At 44.5% G+C, this 13,935-nt stretch overlaps 1 protein-coding gene across 1 annotated transcript; it reads left to right on the top strand.

Moving 5' to 3' along the window:
- Nucleotides 1-1,288: 1,288 nt before the first annotated feature.
- On the top strand, nucleotides 1,289-13,672 carry LOC145395158 (acylamino-acid-releasing enzyme-like). The gene is made up of 16 exons (XM_080268853.1): nucleotides 1,289-1,396; nucleotides 2,406-2,527; nucleotides 3,154-3,199; nucleotides 3,230-3,331; nucleotides 3,626-3,744; nucleotides 4,226-4,301; nucleotides 4,657-4,891; nucleotides 5,336-5,478; nucleotides 5,873-6,047; nucleotides 6,404-6,570; nucleotides 6,803-6,947; nucleotides 7,248-7,479; nucleotides 7,841-7,931; nucleotides 9,746-9,825; nucleotides 11,799-12,008; nucleotides 12,393-13,672. Exons 1-16 carry the CDS (start codon nucleotides 1,289-1,291, stop codon nucleotides 12,532-12,534), a joined length of 2,193 nt encoding a protein of 730 aa, XP_080124979.1. The 3' UTR covers nucleotides 12,535-13,672.
- Nucleotides 13,673-13,935: the final 263 nt, after the last annotated feature.

The raw sequence follows: 13,935 nt of genomic DNA on the forward strand, positions 1-13,935 counted from the left end.
CGGTTTTGTTTTCCACCTTAAATAATCAAATACCAATACTAAAAGTAACTTGTAATAAGCATATATAGTTATTTACTACGCTACGCAATGCTTCTCCTTACTTATCTAAATATCGTTGCATATGATAAGGCTAAAAAAATATCCCCAGTCCTGGATAAGCCATCGGTGTCCACACATTGATTAGTCCACGGGGTATAGTTTGCATGATTTTTCATGTGCGATCTTTCGCATAAAACAGATTATTAAGACATATGTAAAATAAAATAAACAAACAAATGATGATTTGAAGATAACTTGACTTCTCTGTGGAGTGCGTCATAATGGGTATTTGGATAATTATTCATTTAACCGGATTCTGCTTCTCTAATGTGCTCAATAAGTTCCTTGTTTCATGCAACAATGCTAGTTTAAAATGTTATATTTATTTTGAAATACATTCCTAATATAATATTACATCTCTTTGAAAATGTTTCACTCAGGGTAAATAATTATATACCCAATCCTTGGAGGTTAACTCGGATCCTTGTGTTACGAAGGCGAACGATAACTAAAGAAATAATAAGAAGAAGATCTGCCGGAGTGGCTTCATCTATTCTAGGGTAAATCTAGTCTAAGATATAAAGAACTGATAAAGAATAGGGAGTAATACATTTCCATGAATCAGCTCTACCAAATAAACCCATTGATAGCTGTGGGTAAGCCGCCTGGGGTCAGTTTAGTGGCTACATTATACTGCGACTCAGGATGATGTCACATCATCATTACATTCGACGCTGGCTTGTCTCTTCAGCAGCAACAGGGAATACTGTAATAGCCGGTGAACTTAGTATGAGATCACCCCCCACCCCTGATTGAAAGGGTTGACCTCTCTTACCATACCCGTCAATAGTGTCCCTTCCCAGAGGTCACACTATAATCTTTTCCTAGGTCTTTATTGGTTGGGCTCTTACAACTTTTACCTTCAGTGTTCACAACATTCCTCTTTTATCACTTCCCTGCTGCCTATCCACCATGACTGCCTTAATCCCCGTTTGGTACCTACCGTTGAGCTTTCGGACAACACTGCCACTTTCTTTATTATGCAGGAGCTACTACTTACCCCGGCTCAGATTAGGGTAAGAGTCATAGATTAGGTTAGGTTAGGGTAGTTAATATATGGTTTGGTTAAGTTATGATTTCTTCTTCCAAAGAGGTGTTGTCCAAAACGGCAAATTTACCCCCCCCCATTTTTCCTTTTCCATTCTTTTCACCTCCCTGCCACCTACCATGACCACCACCATCCACACAGATGCTGGAACGTGCATTGGAGGTGCTGAGGGAGGTGGCGGGCGTGGGTGAGGTGAAGGATGCCAGGATAGTGAGCACTGCGGAGGCGGACAGGGAGGTTTTGGTAGAGGTAAGAGACCGACAGATAAATGGGGAAATAAAGGAGCATTGTGGTGTGGATGTGGAGTTGAATGGAGAGACAGGCACATAAATGAGGAAGTAAAGGAGCATAATGATGTTGATGTGGATGTGGAGCTATGTGGAGAGACAGACACATAAGTCTGGAAATAAAGGAGCATTGTAGTATTGATGTGGATGTGGAGTTACATGGAGTGACAGACAAATGAGGAAGTAGGATATTGTGGTGTTGATGGGGATGTAACTGAAAGTGTTAGGAGAAATACTTTGAGATGGTTTGGCCATGTGGAGAGAACAGAGAGTGAGAGACTGTCTGGAAGATTGTACAGTATGTGTGTGAGGTGGAGGGGGAGACCAAGGATGAGATGTAGGGATGGAGTGGAGAAATGTATGAGGAAGGGGTGCGTGAGGTGGAGAGAGGACGGTGTGATGAAATACCGAATTGGCAGTCATTTGTTGAATCAGTACTTTAAATTGGAAAATATTGTAAATTTTATCACTATATAGGTTCATACACGCCTAATTATCTGAAATACAGTTGAAAATCCTGGCTTAATATAACTGCTAATAAAAAATCAGCTAAAATGTTCAAAGTTAGCAGTTATTTCCTCTTCAGATTGTCAACACACCTTGACAGACGTCTGTTTTACATAAATATTGATTTAAAGTCCAAATAATTGTATTTGCATAGTAAATCAATATTTATACAAAACAAGTCTGTCAGGGCAAGTTGTTGAGCTAGAGACGAAATACCTCTGCTACCTTTAGCAAATTTTTGCTCTGAATTGATTGTTATAATACCACCTTAGTCCAATTACACACAAAGTTTTACCCTGATGTCATATAGTTGGGTACGGTATGTATGAACCCATATGGTGATTAAAATTATAATATTTTCCAATTTAAAGTGCCAGTTCGGTGCCAATTTGGTAAATGATCGGCAGTTTGGTATTTTGTCACGCCCGGGGGAGGATGATGACGATGGCCATTTCATTTTCCAGGTGACTTGGAGTACACGCAACCTGTCCACCAAGGAGCGTACCTTTACGACCCACAACTACCTCGTTCGTGACGGTGTGTCTGATGTCGTCTCCTTCCCTCCCATCACCCTCGACAAAAACGTGTAGGTGACTTGAATTTGGCTCTGTTATCTTGTTTTTGTTTATTCTTGGAGGGAACAGTCTTATGGGCTTGTGGCCTTTGGTTCCTTCTTCTTCGCATTTAAAAAAAGGTGGGCATTTGTTCATCCATTACATTGGGGTTGGTATTCTCATTGGGTAAGGAGGCTCCCGAACACCTCTTCTTTAGTGATTTATTCCCCAATCAAAATTTATGGTGATGGAGCAGAATCAGAAATAAATCAATGAGGAAGAGGTGTTAAGTAACTTTCCTGACCATATTAGAAGACAGCCCTTGGAGTTGGATAGGTGTGTATGTGGCTGCATGTGTAGATTTGTGTGTATGTGTGTGTGTGTGTGTGTGTGTGTGTGTTTTACCTATGTGTAAGGGAGTGTGGTTCATCCATTTGATTGATAATGATGATGTTGAAAATGATGGTGATGATGATGATGATTGATAATGATGGTGATGATGATTGATAATGAAAGTGATGATGATGATGGTGTTGAAAATAGTGATGTTAATGATGACAATGGTGATGTAGATGGCAGTGGTGGTGGTGATGATGATGATGATGATGATGATGATGATGACGACGACGACAACAATCATTACCATCATCATCCACAGACTCCTTCGCCGCACAAGCCCCTCTGGTCAGCTAACGGCATGTGTGGTGGGTGGAGGGGGAGGTGGAGGGGGTAAGGTGGAGGGGAAGGCATCGAATGAGGGGGAACACATCACACTGGCCTCACAAGATGGGCTTTTACGGACATACGATCTGGCTGCCACGGAGAAACACGGAAAGGTTGGGAGTAATGTTCTGTTTATCTATTGCATCTATCGGCTGTTTATCTATCTATCTATCATATCTATCTCCTGTTTATCTGTCTGTTGCATCTGTCTCCTGTTCATGCACCTCCTCTCACAACATTCATCCAGCCAGCTCGATCTCCTGTCAGTCCCCCAGCCTCACTGACTTCCAAACCTCTCTTCCTCACACACTCATCCACAGAATTGAAAGTGAGATATTGCAGCACTATGAAGATCCCTGTGCAACTCTGAACAAAGGCCGTACTGACTCTTATTTCTGGTTTAACAGGTGTATGCAGATGTAGAATTCTCGTGTCTAGAGTTTTCCCCCAACGAGACCAAGCTTGTTTACGTCGCTGAGAAGAAACGCAGCAAGGGTAAAAGCTTCCTGGCCCCGCCCCCTAAGAAGTAAGTTGGGATGGTGCAAAGATTTAATAGGAAGGTGGTGTAGGGATTATTGTATTGCTGATGAATATGGGAGGTGTAAATGATGGTGGTGGTGGTGGTGGTGATGCTGGTGGTGGTGGTGGTGATGATGATGATGATTGCAGAAATAATGATAATAATAATACCAACACAATAAGGATACAGTAATAACACAGGATTAGATGGTGTATGTATGAGTAATCCATCCATCCATCCATTATCCAGTCTTACATTGCCCCATGAGGAAATAATAATAATAATAATAATAACTAATAATAATAGTAATAATAATAATTTTTTCATTCATTCATTCATTGCCAGACGCCATGTATCCCAGACGGGGTGGCCAAGGGCTTAGAGTTAATTGTTTTACAGGGAGGGGCACTAATCCTCCACCAACCCCACTTGACACGTAGGGAATAATAATAATAATAATAATAATAACAACACATTATTATTACAGCGGTGAGGATGACACACGAGGGCAGGAGTACGACCACTACGGCACGTGGGGGGAACAGCTAGAAGAGAAGAGTGAGGTAGGCACTGCTTATAACCACTTCCCTCCCTTCATCTATACTTCCCTCACCTTAACCTGGCCCAGCTTTCCGTCCTTCAGTACCACATTGCCAGAGAGAGACAGTACTATGGCTCTACCTCCCCTCCATAGCACTTCTTCGTGACTAGTCCTTTCGCCTTGGCACAGATTTGCGTCCTCTTGCAGTCAATTTCTTGTTCCTTCTTCCTTGCATTAAAAAAAAAAAATATTGACAGAGTAATATTATGGCTTTACAATAAAAAATAGCACTTCTTCATGACTAGCATATTATTAGTAGTAGTAGTAGTATTAGTATTGTTTTATTATTATTATTATTATTATTATTATTCGTACAGAGTGTGGTTTGTATCCTGGACCTTACCAGTGGGGCAGTCTTGGCCCACCCACTCCCCGATGGCCTGTGCGCTGGCCAGTTGAGCTTTGTGCCGGGCCGGGAGGGTGGTGGGGTGGGTGGGGGGGAGTGGGCGGTGGTGGGGGTGGGGTTTGTGTCCCGACCATACCGGCTGGGACTCATCTACTGCCACAACAGGGAGTCACACCTGTTCCAACTGGACTCAGATGGCAATTTTGGTGCGTGTGTGTTTGACTGCGTTTTGTAATGATTTCTCCCTTCCTCCTCCTTTCCTCAACCATCTCTCCCTTCCTCCTCCTTTCCTCAACCATCTCTCCCTTCCTCCTTCCTTCCCTCCACCATCTCTCCCTTCCTCCATTCTGTCTCTCCCTTCCTTTCTCCTCATCCCTCCTTTATCAGTGTCTTTAATGAATGGTGAGAGTGTATTAGTGAAGAAAAAACAGTGTATTATTGGTGAAGTCTTATCCAGCGACCTACTTACCTACCTACCTACCAACCAATATATCTACCTACCACCCTACCTACTTACACTCCCTTCATCACCTAACAAAACCCAACTTAATGTACCTACCTACTTACCTTCCCATCAACCTACCTTCCCACTTACCTACTTACCTACCTACCTCCCTGCCTACTTACACTGCCGTCGTCTCCGCCCCCAGAGGTGTTGGGCAGTGTGGGGTACAACATCCGAAGTCCGCGCTGGAGCCCCGACGGGACGCTTCTGGCCTACCTTCGCTCGGGGGTTGGCGGCCCCCATGCCAAGGTGGCGCAGCTGTGTGTCATGCAGTGGCCCTCCAGGCAGGTACGCAGAACCCAGGGGGGGGAGGGGGGCTAGCATCATCATCATCATCATCGTTCATCATCATCATTATCATTGTTATTGTCATCAACATTATCATCATGTATCCAACAGGTCAACTCTGGAACTGTCTACTTCTGTATTTCCTACTGCCTATGACCTCCACTCCTTTAAATGCATCATGTCCAGGCATCGCAAAATGAACGGATCTTGGAGTTGGCTCTCTCTTATCTTGATTTTATTTTTTTATTGGAGAGAAGAATCTTGTGGGCTTCAGGCCTTGGGTTCCTTCTTCCTTGCATTAAGAAAAAAAAAATACTCATCCTGCAGTCCAGCAAGTTCACATTCCAGTCTTGGGGCCGCAACAGCAACAAACATCGTGGCCATTCTCGTACAGGAGCGGGTGCTGATTGACATGGTGGGGCGGGAGAGAGAGTGTCGAGGCGGGCCGGTGTTCCGAGGCGTCAACGGCGAGGCAGGACTACCCCGGAGGTGCTGGGCCCCTGACTCCGCCTCCCTCGTGTTCTCCTCCATCGCCCTGGATTGCATCGCTACCTTCTGCGTTGATGTCCGTGAGTCAGCGATGCTTGTGTTGCCGATGATGTGTGTGTGTTGGTATATGCCATGCCATTGTTTACTGGGATGTGGGTTTAGGATGTGATGATGATGATGTGGTGATGATGATGATGACAGTGGTGATGATGATGATGGCAACAGCAATGATGATGACAGTAATGACAGTGATGACGATGGTGATGAGGTGAATGATGATGATGATGGTGAAGATGATGATGTGTTGATGATGGCAATAATGATGACCACGACGATGATGATGATAACAGAGACGATGATGACAGCAATTGTGATGATGATGGTGATGATAACGGGTGATGATGATGATGATGACGATATTCACCCCATCGCACAGAATCGGGTGAAATCTCAGGCCTGGGGGAGAGCAGTGTGAGTCAGCGTGTTTGGGACGCTTGTGGGGGCGTCATGCTGCTGGAGGTGACGTCCCTATGGCAACCCCCCCAGCTCATCGTCGTCCCCAGACTCACTCCTTCCCCACCACCATATAGGAAAGTTCAGCAGGTGAGTGGATGGTACACCTTTATCACTTGAGGGGAGTAGGAATCCATGGCCAGGTTATATGGTGTTATGATGGTGGTGACTTGATGGTGGTGGTGGTGATGATAGTGATGATAATTATAATACAGATGGTGGTGATGATGTTGATGATGATGATTATAATAGCTATGATGATGATGATGATAATAATAATAATAATAATGATGATGATAATGATGTATTTCCTCCCCCACAGGTAACCCGAGTAAGTGCAGCGAGTTCCCTGCCTGAGAGTTATTGTACGCGCTGGACCCTGACCAACCCAGACCCACACCCGAACCCAAAATATTCAGACATACCCATCCCCGTGCTCTATCTCGGGCCACCATCACTGCCCCAAGGTGCGTGGAATGTCTGTCTATCTGTCTATCTATCTGTCTGTGTCTGTCTATCTATCTAGCTGTCTGTCTGTCTGTGTGAGTGACATGTGTAAGCAGTGAACACCAGCCATCCCTTATTCCTAAACTTTTCGCTTCTTTCCCAATTGATGATGATGATGATGATGATGATGAGGAGGAGGAGGAAGAACAGGAGGAGGAGGAGGAGGAGGAGGAGGCAGAGGTTGAGGAGGACATTGATGATAACCACAGCAATAACAGCGATGATAATGATGACAGTATAACTCATTGCTCTTCTCACAGGCTCCCCCAAACGTCCACTGATTGTCATTCCACACGGGGGTCCGCACTCGGCCTTCACGAACTCATTCTCGGCCCAGCTGGCCTTCTTCGCGCGCCTGGGGTTCTGTGTGCTGCTGCCGAACTACCGGGGGTCCCTTGGGGTCGGCCAGGATGGGGTGATGTCGCTGCCAGGGCACTGTGGCGATGTTGATGTCGCGGATGTTCACCTCGCCACACGCAGCTGTCTGGAAAGGTGGGTGTGTGTGGGGGGGAGTTGAAAGTGTCTGTCTGTCTGTCTATCTGTCTGTCTGTCTGTCTATCCATCCTTCAGTTACAGTCCTATCCCTACACCCAGCTCCACTCGTCCTACCTCGTCCTAGTTCACGTGTAGGAGCTGGTGTTTGGATGATGATAATGATAGTGATGAAGATGATGACCAAAAATAACAACAGCAGCAGCGATGGTGATGATAATGATGATGAAAGTGATGACGGCAACAGTGATGGTGATGATAGTGATGGTATCCTTCCTGTAGATGCCTTTTATTTGATTTATTTTATTTATTTATTTATTTATTTATTTATTTTATTGATTTTTCTTCTTTTTCTCGCCAGGTTCCAAGATGTGGTTGATGAGAAGCAGGTGTTTCTGGTTGGCGGGTCACATGGGGGGTTCCTGGTGACCCATCTGGCAGCGCGGCACCCGGTGAGGCTCAGACTATCCCTTGCTGTCCATCTGTCTGTCCGTCTATCCATCCGTTCATCTGTTTCTTCATCCATCCATCCATTCATTCATTCATTCATCCACCTATCTATCCATCCACCTAACTATCCATCTGTTCATGTGTTTCTTCATCCATCCATCCACCTATCCATCCATCCATCTGTCTGTCCGTCTGTCCATCCGTTCATCTGTTTCTTCATCCATCCATCCATCCATTCATTCATTCATTCATCCATCCATCCATCACCCATTCATCCATCCATCCATTCATTCATTCATTCATCCATCCATCTGTTCATCTGTTTCTTCATCCATCCATCCACCCCATCCAATCACAAACCCACTACCATCCACTCATCCATCCATCCACTCATCCATCTATCCATCCATCCACTCATCCATCCACCCATCCATCCACTCATCCATCCACCCATCCATCCACTCATCCATCCACTCATCCATCCACCCATCCATCCATCCATCCACTCATCCATCTATCCATCCATCCACTCATCCATCCACTCATCCATCCACCCATCCATCCACCCATCCATCCACTCATCCATCCACCCATCCATCCACTCATCCATCCATCCATCCATCCACTCATCCATCTATCCATCCATCCATCCACCTTTCAGCATTTCTCGTACAGTTATCATATACTCCTTTCACCTTAACTTGGCCCAGATTTTCACCCTTTTGCGGTGTATTGCATGAAGATCAGTGGCAGAAAAAGACAGTACTATGGCTGTACATCCTTCCCATAGCACTTCATAGCACATTCCATAGCACTTCTTCATAGCACACTTTCCATAGCACTTCTTCATAGCACTTTCCATAGCACTTCTTCATAGCACACTTTCCATAGCACTTCTTCATGACTAGCACCATATTCAAGTGTAACTCTACTGCCGCAACTCAGCATTCAAGATGGAGGGATGAATTTTGGGTCAAGTTACAGTGAAAGGAGTAAAAAAAAATTCAATTTCTTATTTGCCCAGTGTAATATTGAGACAGATTTTAATATATATGTGGCAATAATCAATTTTGGAGAATGAGAGACTAACTAGGAGTGTGTTTGTGAGTGAGGTGGTTGGGGCAGGGGAAGGGGGAGACCGAGGATGAGGCAGAGGGATGGGGTGGAGAGGTATAGAGGGAAGGGAGTGTTAGTTGGAGAGAGGGTAGGCTATTAACAGGGGACAGTGTGATGTGGAGGTGATTTATTTGTGGCCACCCATTCCAGGATTAAGGTGTCTGGCTGTAGATAGATAGATAGGATAGATATAGATAGATAGGTAGGTAGAGGTAGGATAGATATAGAGATAATAGATAGATAGAATATATAGATAGGATACATATAGATAGATAGGTAGGATAGATAGATAGGTAGGATAGATATAGATAGATAAGATGGATAGATATAGGATAGATATAAAGATAGGATAGATAGATAGATAGATAGGATAAAAAGGTCTGTTTTGCCAGCATCACGTACATTATATACGGTATTGTCATCTTTCTTCCTCGTCTCTGCTTTCCGTTCTTCCTGGTGCTGGGGGGGTGCCTTCCCATGGTGGCACTGATATAACCAGGCGGCTCCACTGCCTGGCTATACAAACGTCCCTCAGCTCCCTCCCTATCCCCAGAAAGGAGGATGGTGCATTGCAGAAGACCACTGTCACCCGCAGTCCATTGGGTTCACAGGCAGATGAGCTACTACTACTAATGCTAGTACTACTACTACTGTATCCTCCCCCCTGCCAGCCTGCCTACTAACCCCTGCCTCCCCCCAGGACACGTACAAGGCTGTGGTGTCCCGCAACCCGGTCACGAACATTGCTGTTATGGTGGGAACTACAGACATAAGGGATTGGTGAGTCCATCCTTCCTTTTTCCACCTTATTACTGACTCCGTTCCTTCCATTTTTATTACTGTCTTTAATTCCTCCTCCCTTTTTATTATTCTATATTTCCCCTTGCATTATTATCGCCCTTCCTTCCTTATACTTCATCACCGCCTCTTCACAACCAAGCACTTTTAATCTGAGAGGGGTTAGCCTTGAACAGATCGCCTCCATGTCACCCTGTCCCTCCACCTCATCCTCTCTCTCTCCCTCTCCCCATCCACCTCACTCACAGACGCACTCCTAGTTAGTCTCATACTCTCCACTTCCTCCATGTTATTTTTCCTCCCAGGCCCTGTACAAAGCCGGAGTGGAGAGAAACCCGTCGATTGATTTTGTAACGTCGTGGGGAGTGAAGGACAACCCGGAGCTGTGAGTAGGCTGGCTGTACTCCTGTCACTTTAACTTGGCCCAAAATTGCCACCCCTCCCTCTTGAATGCCCAGTTGTAAAGGCAGATGAGAGCTAAATTATGATGCTAGTCACGAAGAAGTGCTGTGGATAGGATGTAGAGTTGTAGCTGTCATTTCTGTTGAGTTATACAAGCAGATTAACATTGAATTATGATGCTAGTCACGAAGAAGTGCTGTGGGGAGGATGTAGAGCCATAGTACAGTCGTTTCTGTTGAGTTGGAAAAGTAGATTAATGCTGAATAATTATGCAAGTCACGAAGAAGTGCTGTGGGGAGGATGTAGAGCAATAGTACAGTACTGTTGTTTGTGCAAAGTTGTAAAAGCAGGTTAACACTAAATTATAATGCTAGTCACAAAGAAGTGCTGAAGGAAGGATGTAGAGTAGTAGTAGTCATTTCTGCCGAGTTGTAGAAATAGATTAACACTAAATTATGATGCTAGTCACGAAGAAGTGCTGTGGATAGGATGTAGAGCCATAGTACAGTACTGTCATTTTCTTCCACGGACTGGTGTGAAATACGCTGCAAGAAGTTAGAAATCTGGGCCAAGTTAAGGTGAAGAGGCTGTGGCATCATATTCTGTTCCCTCCAAGTTGAGAGGGAGAGAGAGAGAGAGAGAGGGAGAGGCAGAGAGAGAGAGAGAGAAATTCAAGATCCATTCATTTTGAGATATCTTGCCCCATTGCATTTTAAACTCTGGAGGTCATAGGCAGGAGGAAATACTTAAACCACTACATCTCCCTTATATGTATGGGAGGTTTGTGGAGGTATGTACTCTCTTTGGTTAAGGAAAATCCCTAGCACCTTCTCCTCAGTTATTTATTTTTTCTGTCTGGTTAATATCCTTTTGTACATCATTTATGCAGATTATGGCAATATTGGAATTATTTATATAATATCAGGGACAGAAAGGTGGAATAAGCAGAGTAAGTCACTTGGGAAATGGTGTTAGGGAGCTTCCTTAACTGACAAGAATACAGGTCAGGGAAGTTAAGGAAGCTCCCTAACCCCATTTCCTAAGCAGTTTATTTTGTTTATTACACCTTACTCACCTGTTCTGTTAAACACGTCAAACATCGTCATACTCTGCATAAATATCCTACAAAGGGATATTTACCAGCCATTTCCAAACATAAATCACTAAGGAAGAGGTGTTAGGGAGCTTCCTTACTTGACAAGAATGCAAGCAAATGAATGTACTATATATGTAACAGTTAAGGGAGAGAGACTGAGGATGAGAATGGAGTGGAGAGGTATCTGAGAGAGAGGTGTGCGAGTTGGGGGGAGGGCAGCAAAATGACAGGGGACAGGGTGACATGGAGGCAATTTGTTAGTGGCCACCCCTTACAGCATTAAGGCATCTGGCTATAGATAGATAGATAGTACAAGTATGGAGGTTCAGTAGAAGTAATATTAAGCAGCCATATCAAAGAATAAATAGCTAAGGAAGAGGTGTTTGGGAGCCTCCATACAAGAGTACCAGCCATTGAATGTATTTGTAAATTTCCTTCCCACATCCCTCTCACACAGGTGTTTTGTGGAGACCGGTCATGACTACCACTACGGGCTGGTTCCCGACGCAGCCACGTTGAGTCAGATGGCGTCAGTGTCACCCATGTGCCACCTGGACACCCTGACGGCGCCACTGCTGCTGCTGGTGGGCAGTGAAGACCGTCGTGTGCCGCCGTCACAGGCCGTGATGCTGCACAAGATGCTGCTGGCACGCGGGGTGACAACACGGTCAGTTGCATCTGTCTCTGTCTCTGTCTTTCTCCCCACTTCTAACTTGAACCATAATAAGGCCATTTTGCATTTTATTTCACTTCCTTGTTGGAGCAGGAAGGGTAGGAGTCACATATATTGCCACCCCCATTTAATAGACATTGTTTGTTATACCCAACAGAAAACCAGTGGCTGTTAAATCCAATATCTAGTCTGTTGACTTATGTTAAGTCAAGGGTCTGCTGTATTCTGTCAGTTATACCCTCAGATAAAACAGCCTGAAGCTCTAATTCTTGCTACAACTTGCTGCTTCTCTGTACCTTTGTGTTTGTGTCAGGAAATATATCGCATTGCAGAAGTGTAGTTTTAAATATATACGCAGATTATTCTCTCCCTCAACAGGCTTCAGCTCTACCCCGACAACCACGCACTGAGGAAGGTTGGCGTTGAGGCAGACACCCTCATCCACTCCGCCCTCTGGTTCTTCTCACACGGAGCATCAGTGCCGCCCACACCCATACCAGCATCAGCGCCTGTGTCTTAGCCGGCACTCATATACCCTCATCAGGACATCAGATCCATTTTATCATTGTTATCTCTACATTATTTTATTCAGCTTTGGAGATAAGGGACTGAATAAGGTGGCTGCCAGACTGAGCAGCACGGAGGGCCGCCATTAGGTGACCAAGGGTGACATATGCAAGTACGTTGATAGATAGATACATATGAGGTCCAGATGATGATGATTGATGGTGATGATGATAATATATGATATGATAAATAACTCTAAGTGTATGAGGTATTTTTATGGAGTGTTATACGTGTTATTGTGTCAAATTTATCATGTAAGCCATTAATACCCTACTGATTTTTAGTCTTATTTTAATGATGGATTGTTTTATGCGGTATGGTAGTGGTAATGGGATAATATGTATACTTGTGAATATAGGGTGTGAGCTGGGGGGAGGGCAGCAAAATGGCAGGGGACAGGGTGACATGGAGGTGATTTGCATGTGGCCACCCCTTTCAGGATTAAGGCGTCTGGCTATACAGTAGATAGCTAGATGAATACACTAAGAAAAGCTAGCGTATACTCCTTTTACTTTAACTTGGCCTCAAATTGCCATCCCTCCACCCTGACTGCTGAGTTGTACCAGTGGCCTAACAGTACATTATGGTGCTTGTCACAAAGAAGTGGTAATGTCAGGATTTAGAGCCACAGCAATATCTCATCCTGCCACCAAGCTATGTAAAGTAAGCCACTGGATAAATATTTGGGCCAGGTTAAGGTGGAAGGAGTAAACATCTGGGGATCATCACTCGACACCGATTACATTTTAACCCGATTACTGTGAACCACGATCCATGCACTTTTCTTCGTCTGTGCCTCGGGTCCTGATGTCATGTTGCCGGCAGCTTAGTTTTTTTTGTGACACAGTTCAAATGTGACAAAGTACAACATCTGCAACGTTAAAAATATCGCATGTAATAAACACATACAGGAAAATGGTACTGGATAATACTTGGATAATTTTCCTCACGTACTCGTAATGTTATCGTCTCACACACACAGGTATTTTAATGAATGAAGCCAAATTGACGGCTTTGATGCGTATGTTTATGGCCAGGTGATGAAATGACCCGCTGTGTTCATTAATATCTGCAGGGAATATCAACGTGTGCTGCCGGGACACTGAAGTAACTTGCATACAAAATGTTACTTTATAAAGCAATAAAAATATTTTGCTATCTGTCTATCTATCATTCAGTCCTCTCTTGTCTCATCAGGAGTGTAGGGCCGGGACTGTGCTACTCAGTCCTAATATATGAGGCAACAGTGGCCAGCCTCACTTGCCCCTGAGTGGCATAACATCCACTAAATCCCAACCATACCTCAGTGTCAAGCCTAATAAGCACCGGCTAGTGTCTTAACCCACTAGGCTTA

The sequence above is a fragment of the Coenobita brevimanus genome, chromosome 30 (assembly GCF_032717465.1).
Source record: "Coenobita brevimanus isolate Jiangsu-jjx chromosome 30, ASM3271746v2, whole genome shotgun sequence".
In the NCBI taxonomy this organism is placed as follows: domain Eukaryota; kingdom Metazoa; phylum Arthropoda; class Malacostraca; order Decapoda; family Coenobitidae; genus Coenobita; species Coenobita brevimanus.

Excerpts from the sequence above, each read along its gene's own strand:
- LOC145395158 (XM_080268853.1), top strand. The coding sequence starts at position 1,289 with ATGCTGGAACGTGCATTGGAGGTGCTGAGGGAGGTGGCGGGCGTGGGT. Across the intron at positions 3,745-4,225 it reads CTGGCCCCGCCCCCTAAGAA|CGGTGAGGATGACACACGAG; the intron begins GTAAGTTGGGAT and ends TTATTATTACAG. Across the intron at positions 6,571-6,802 it reads CATATAGGAAAGTTCAGCAG|GTAACCCGAGTAAGTGCAGC; the intron begins GTGAGTGGATGG and ends CCTCCCCCACAG.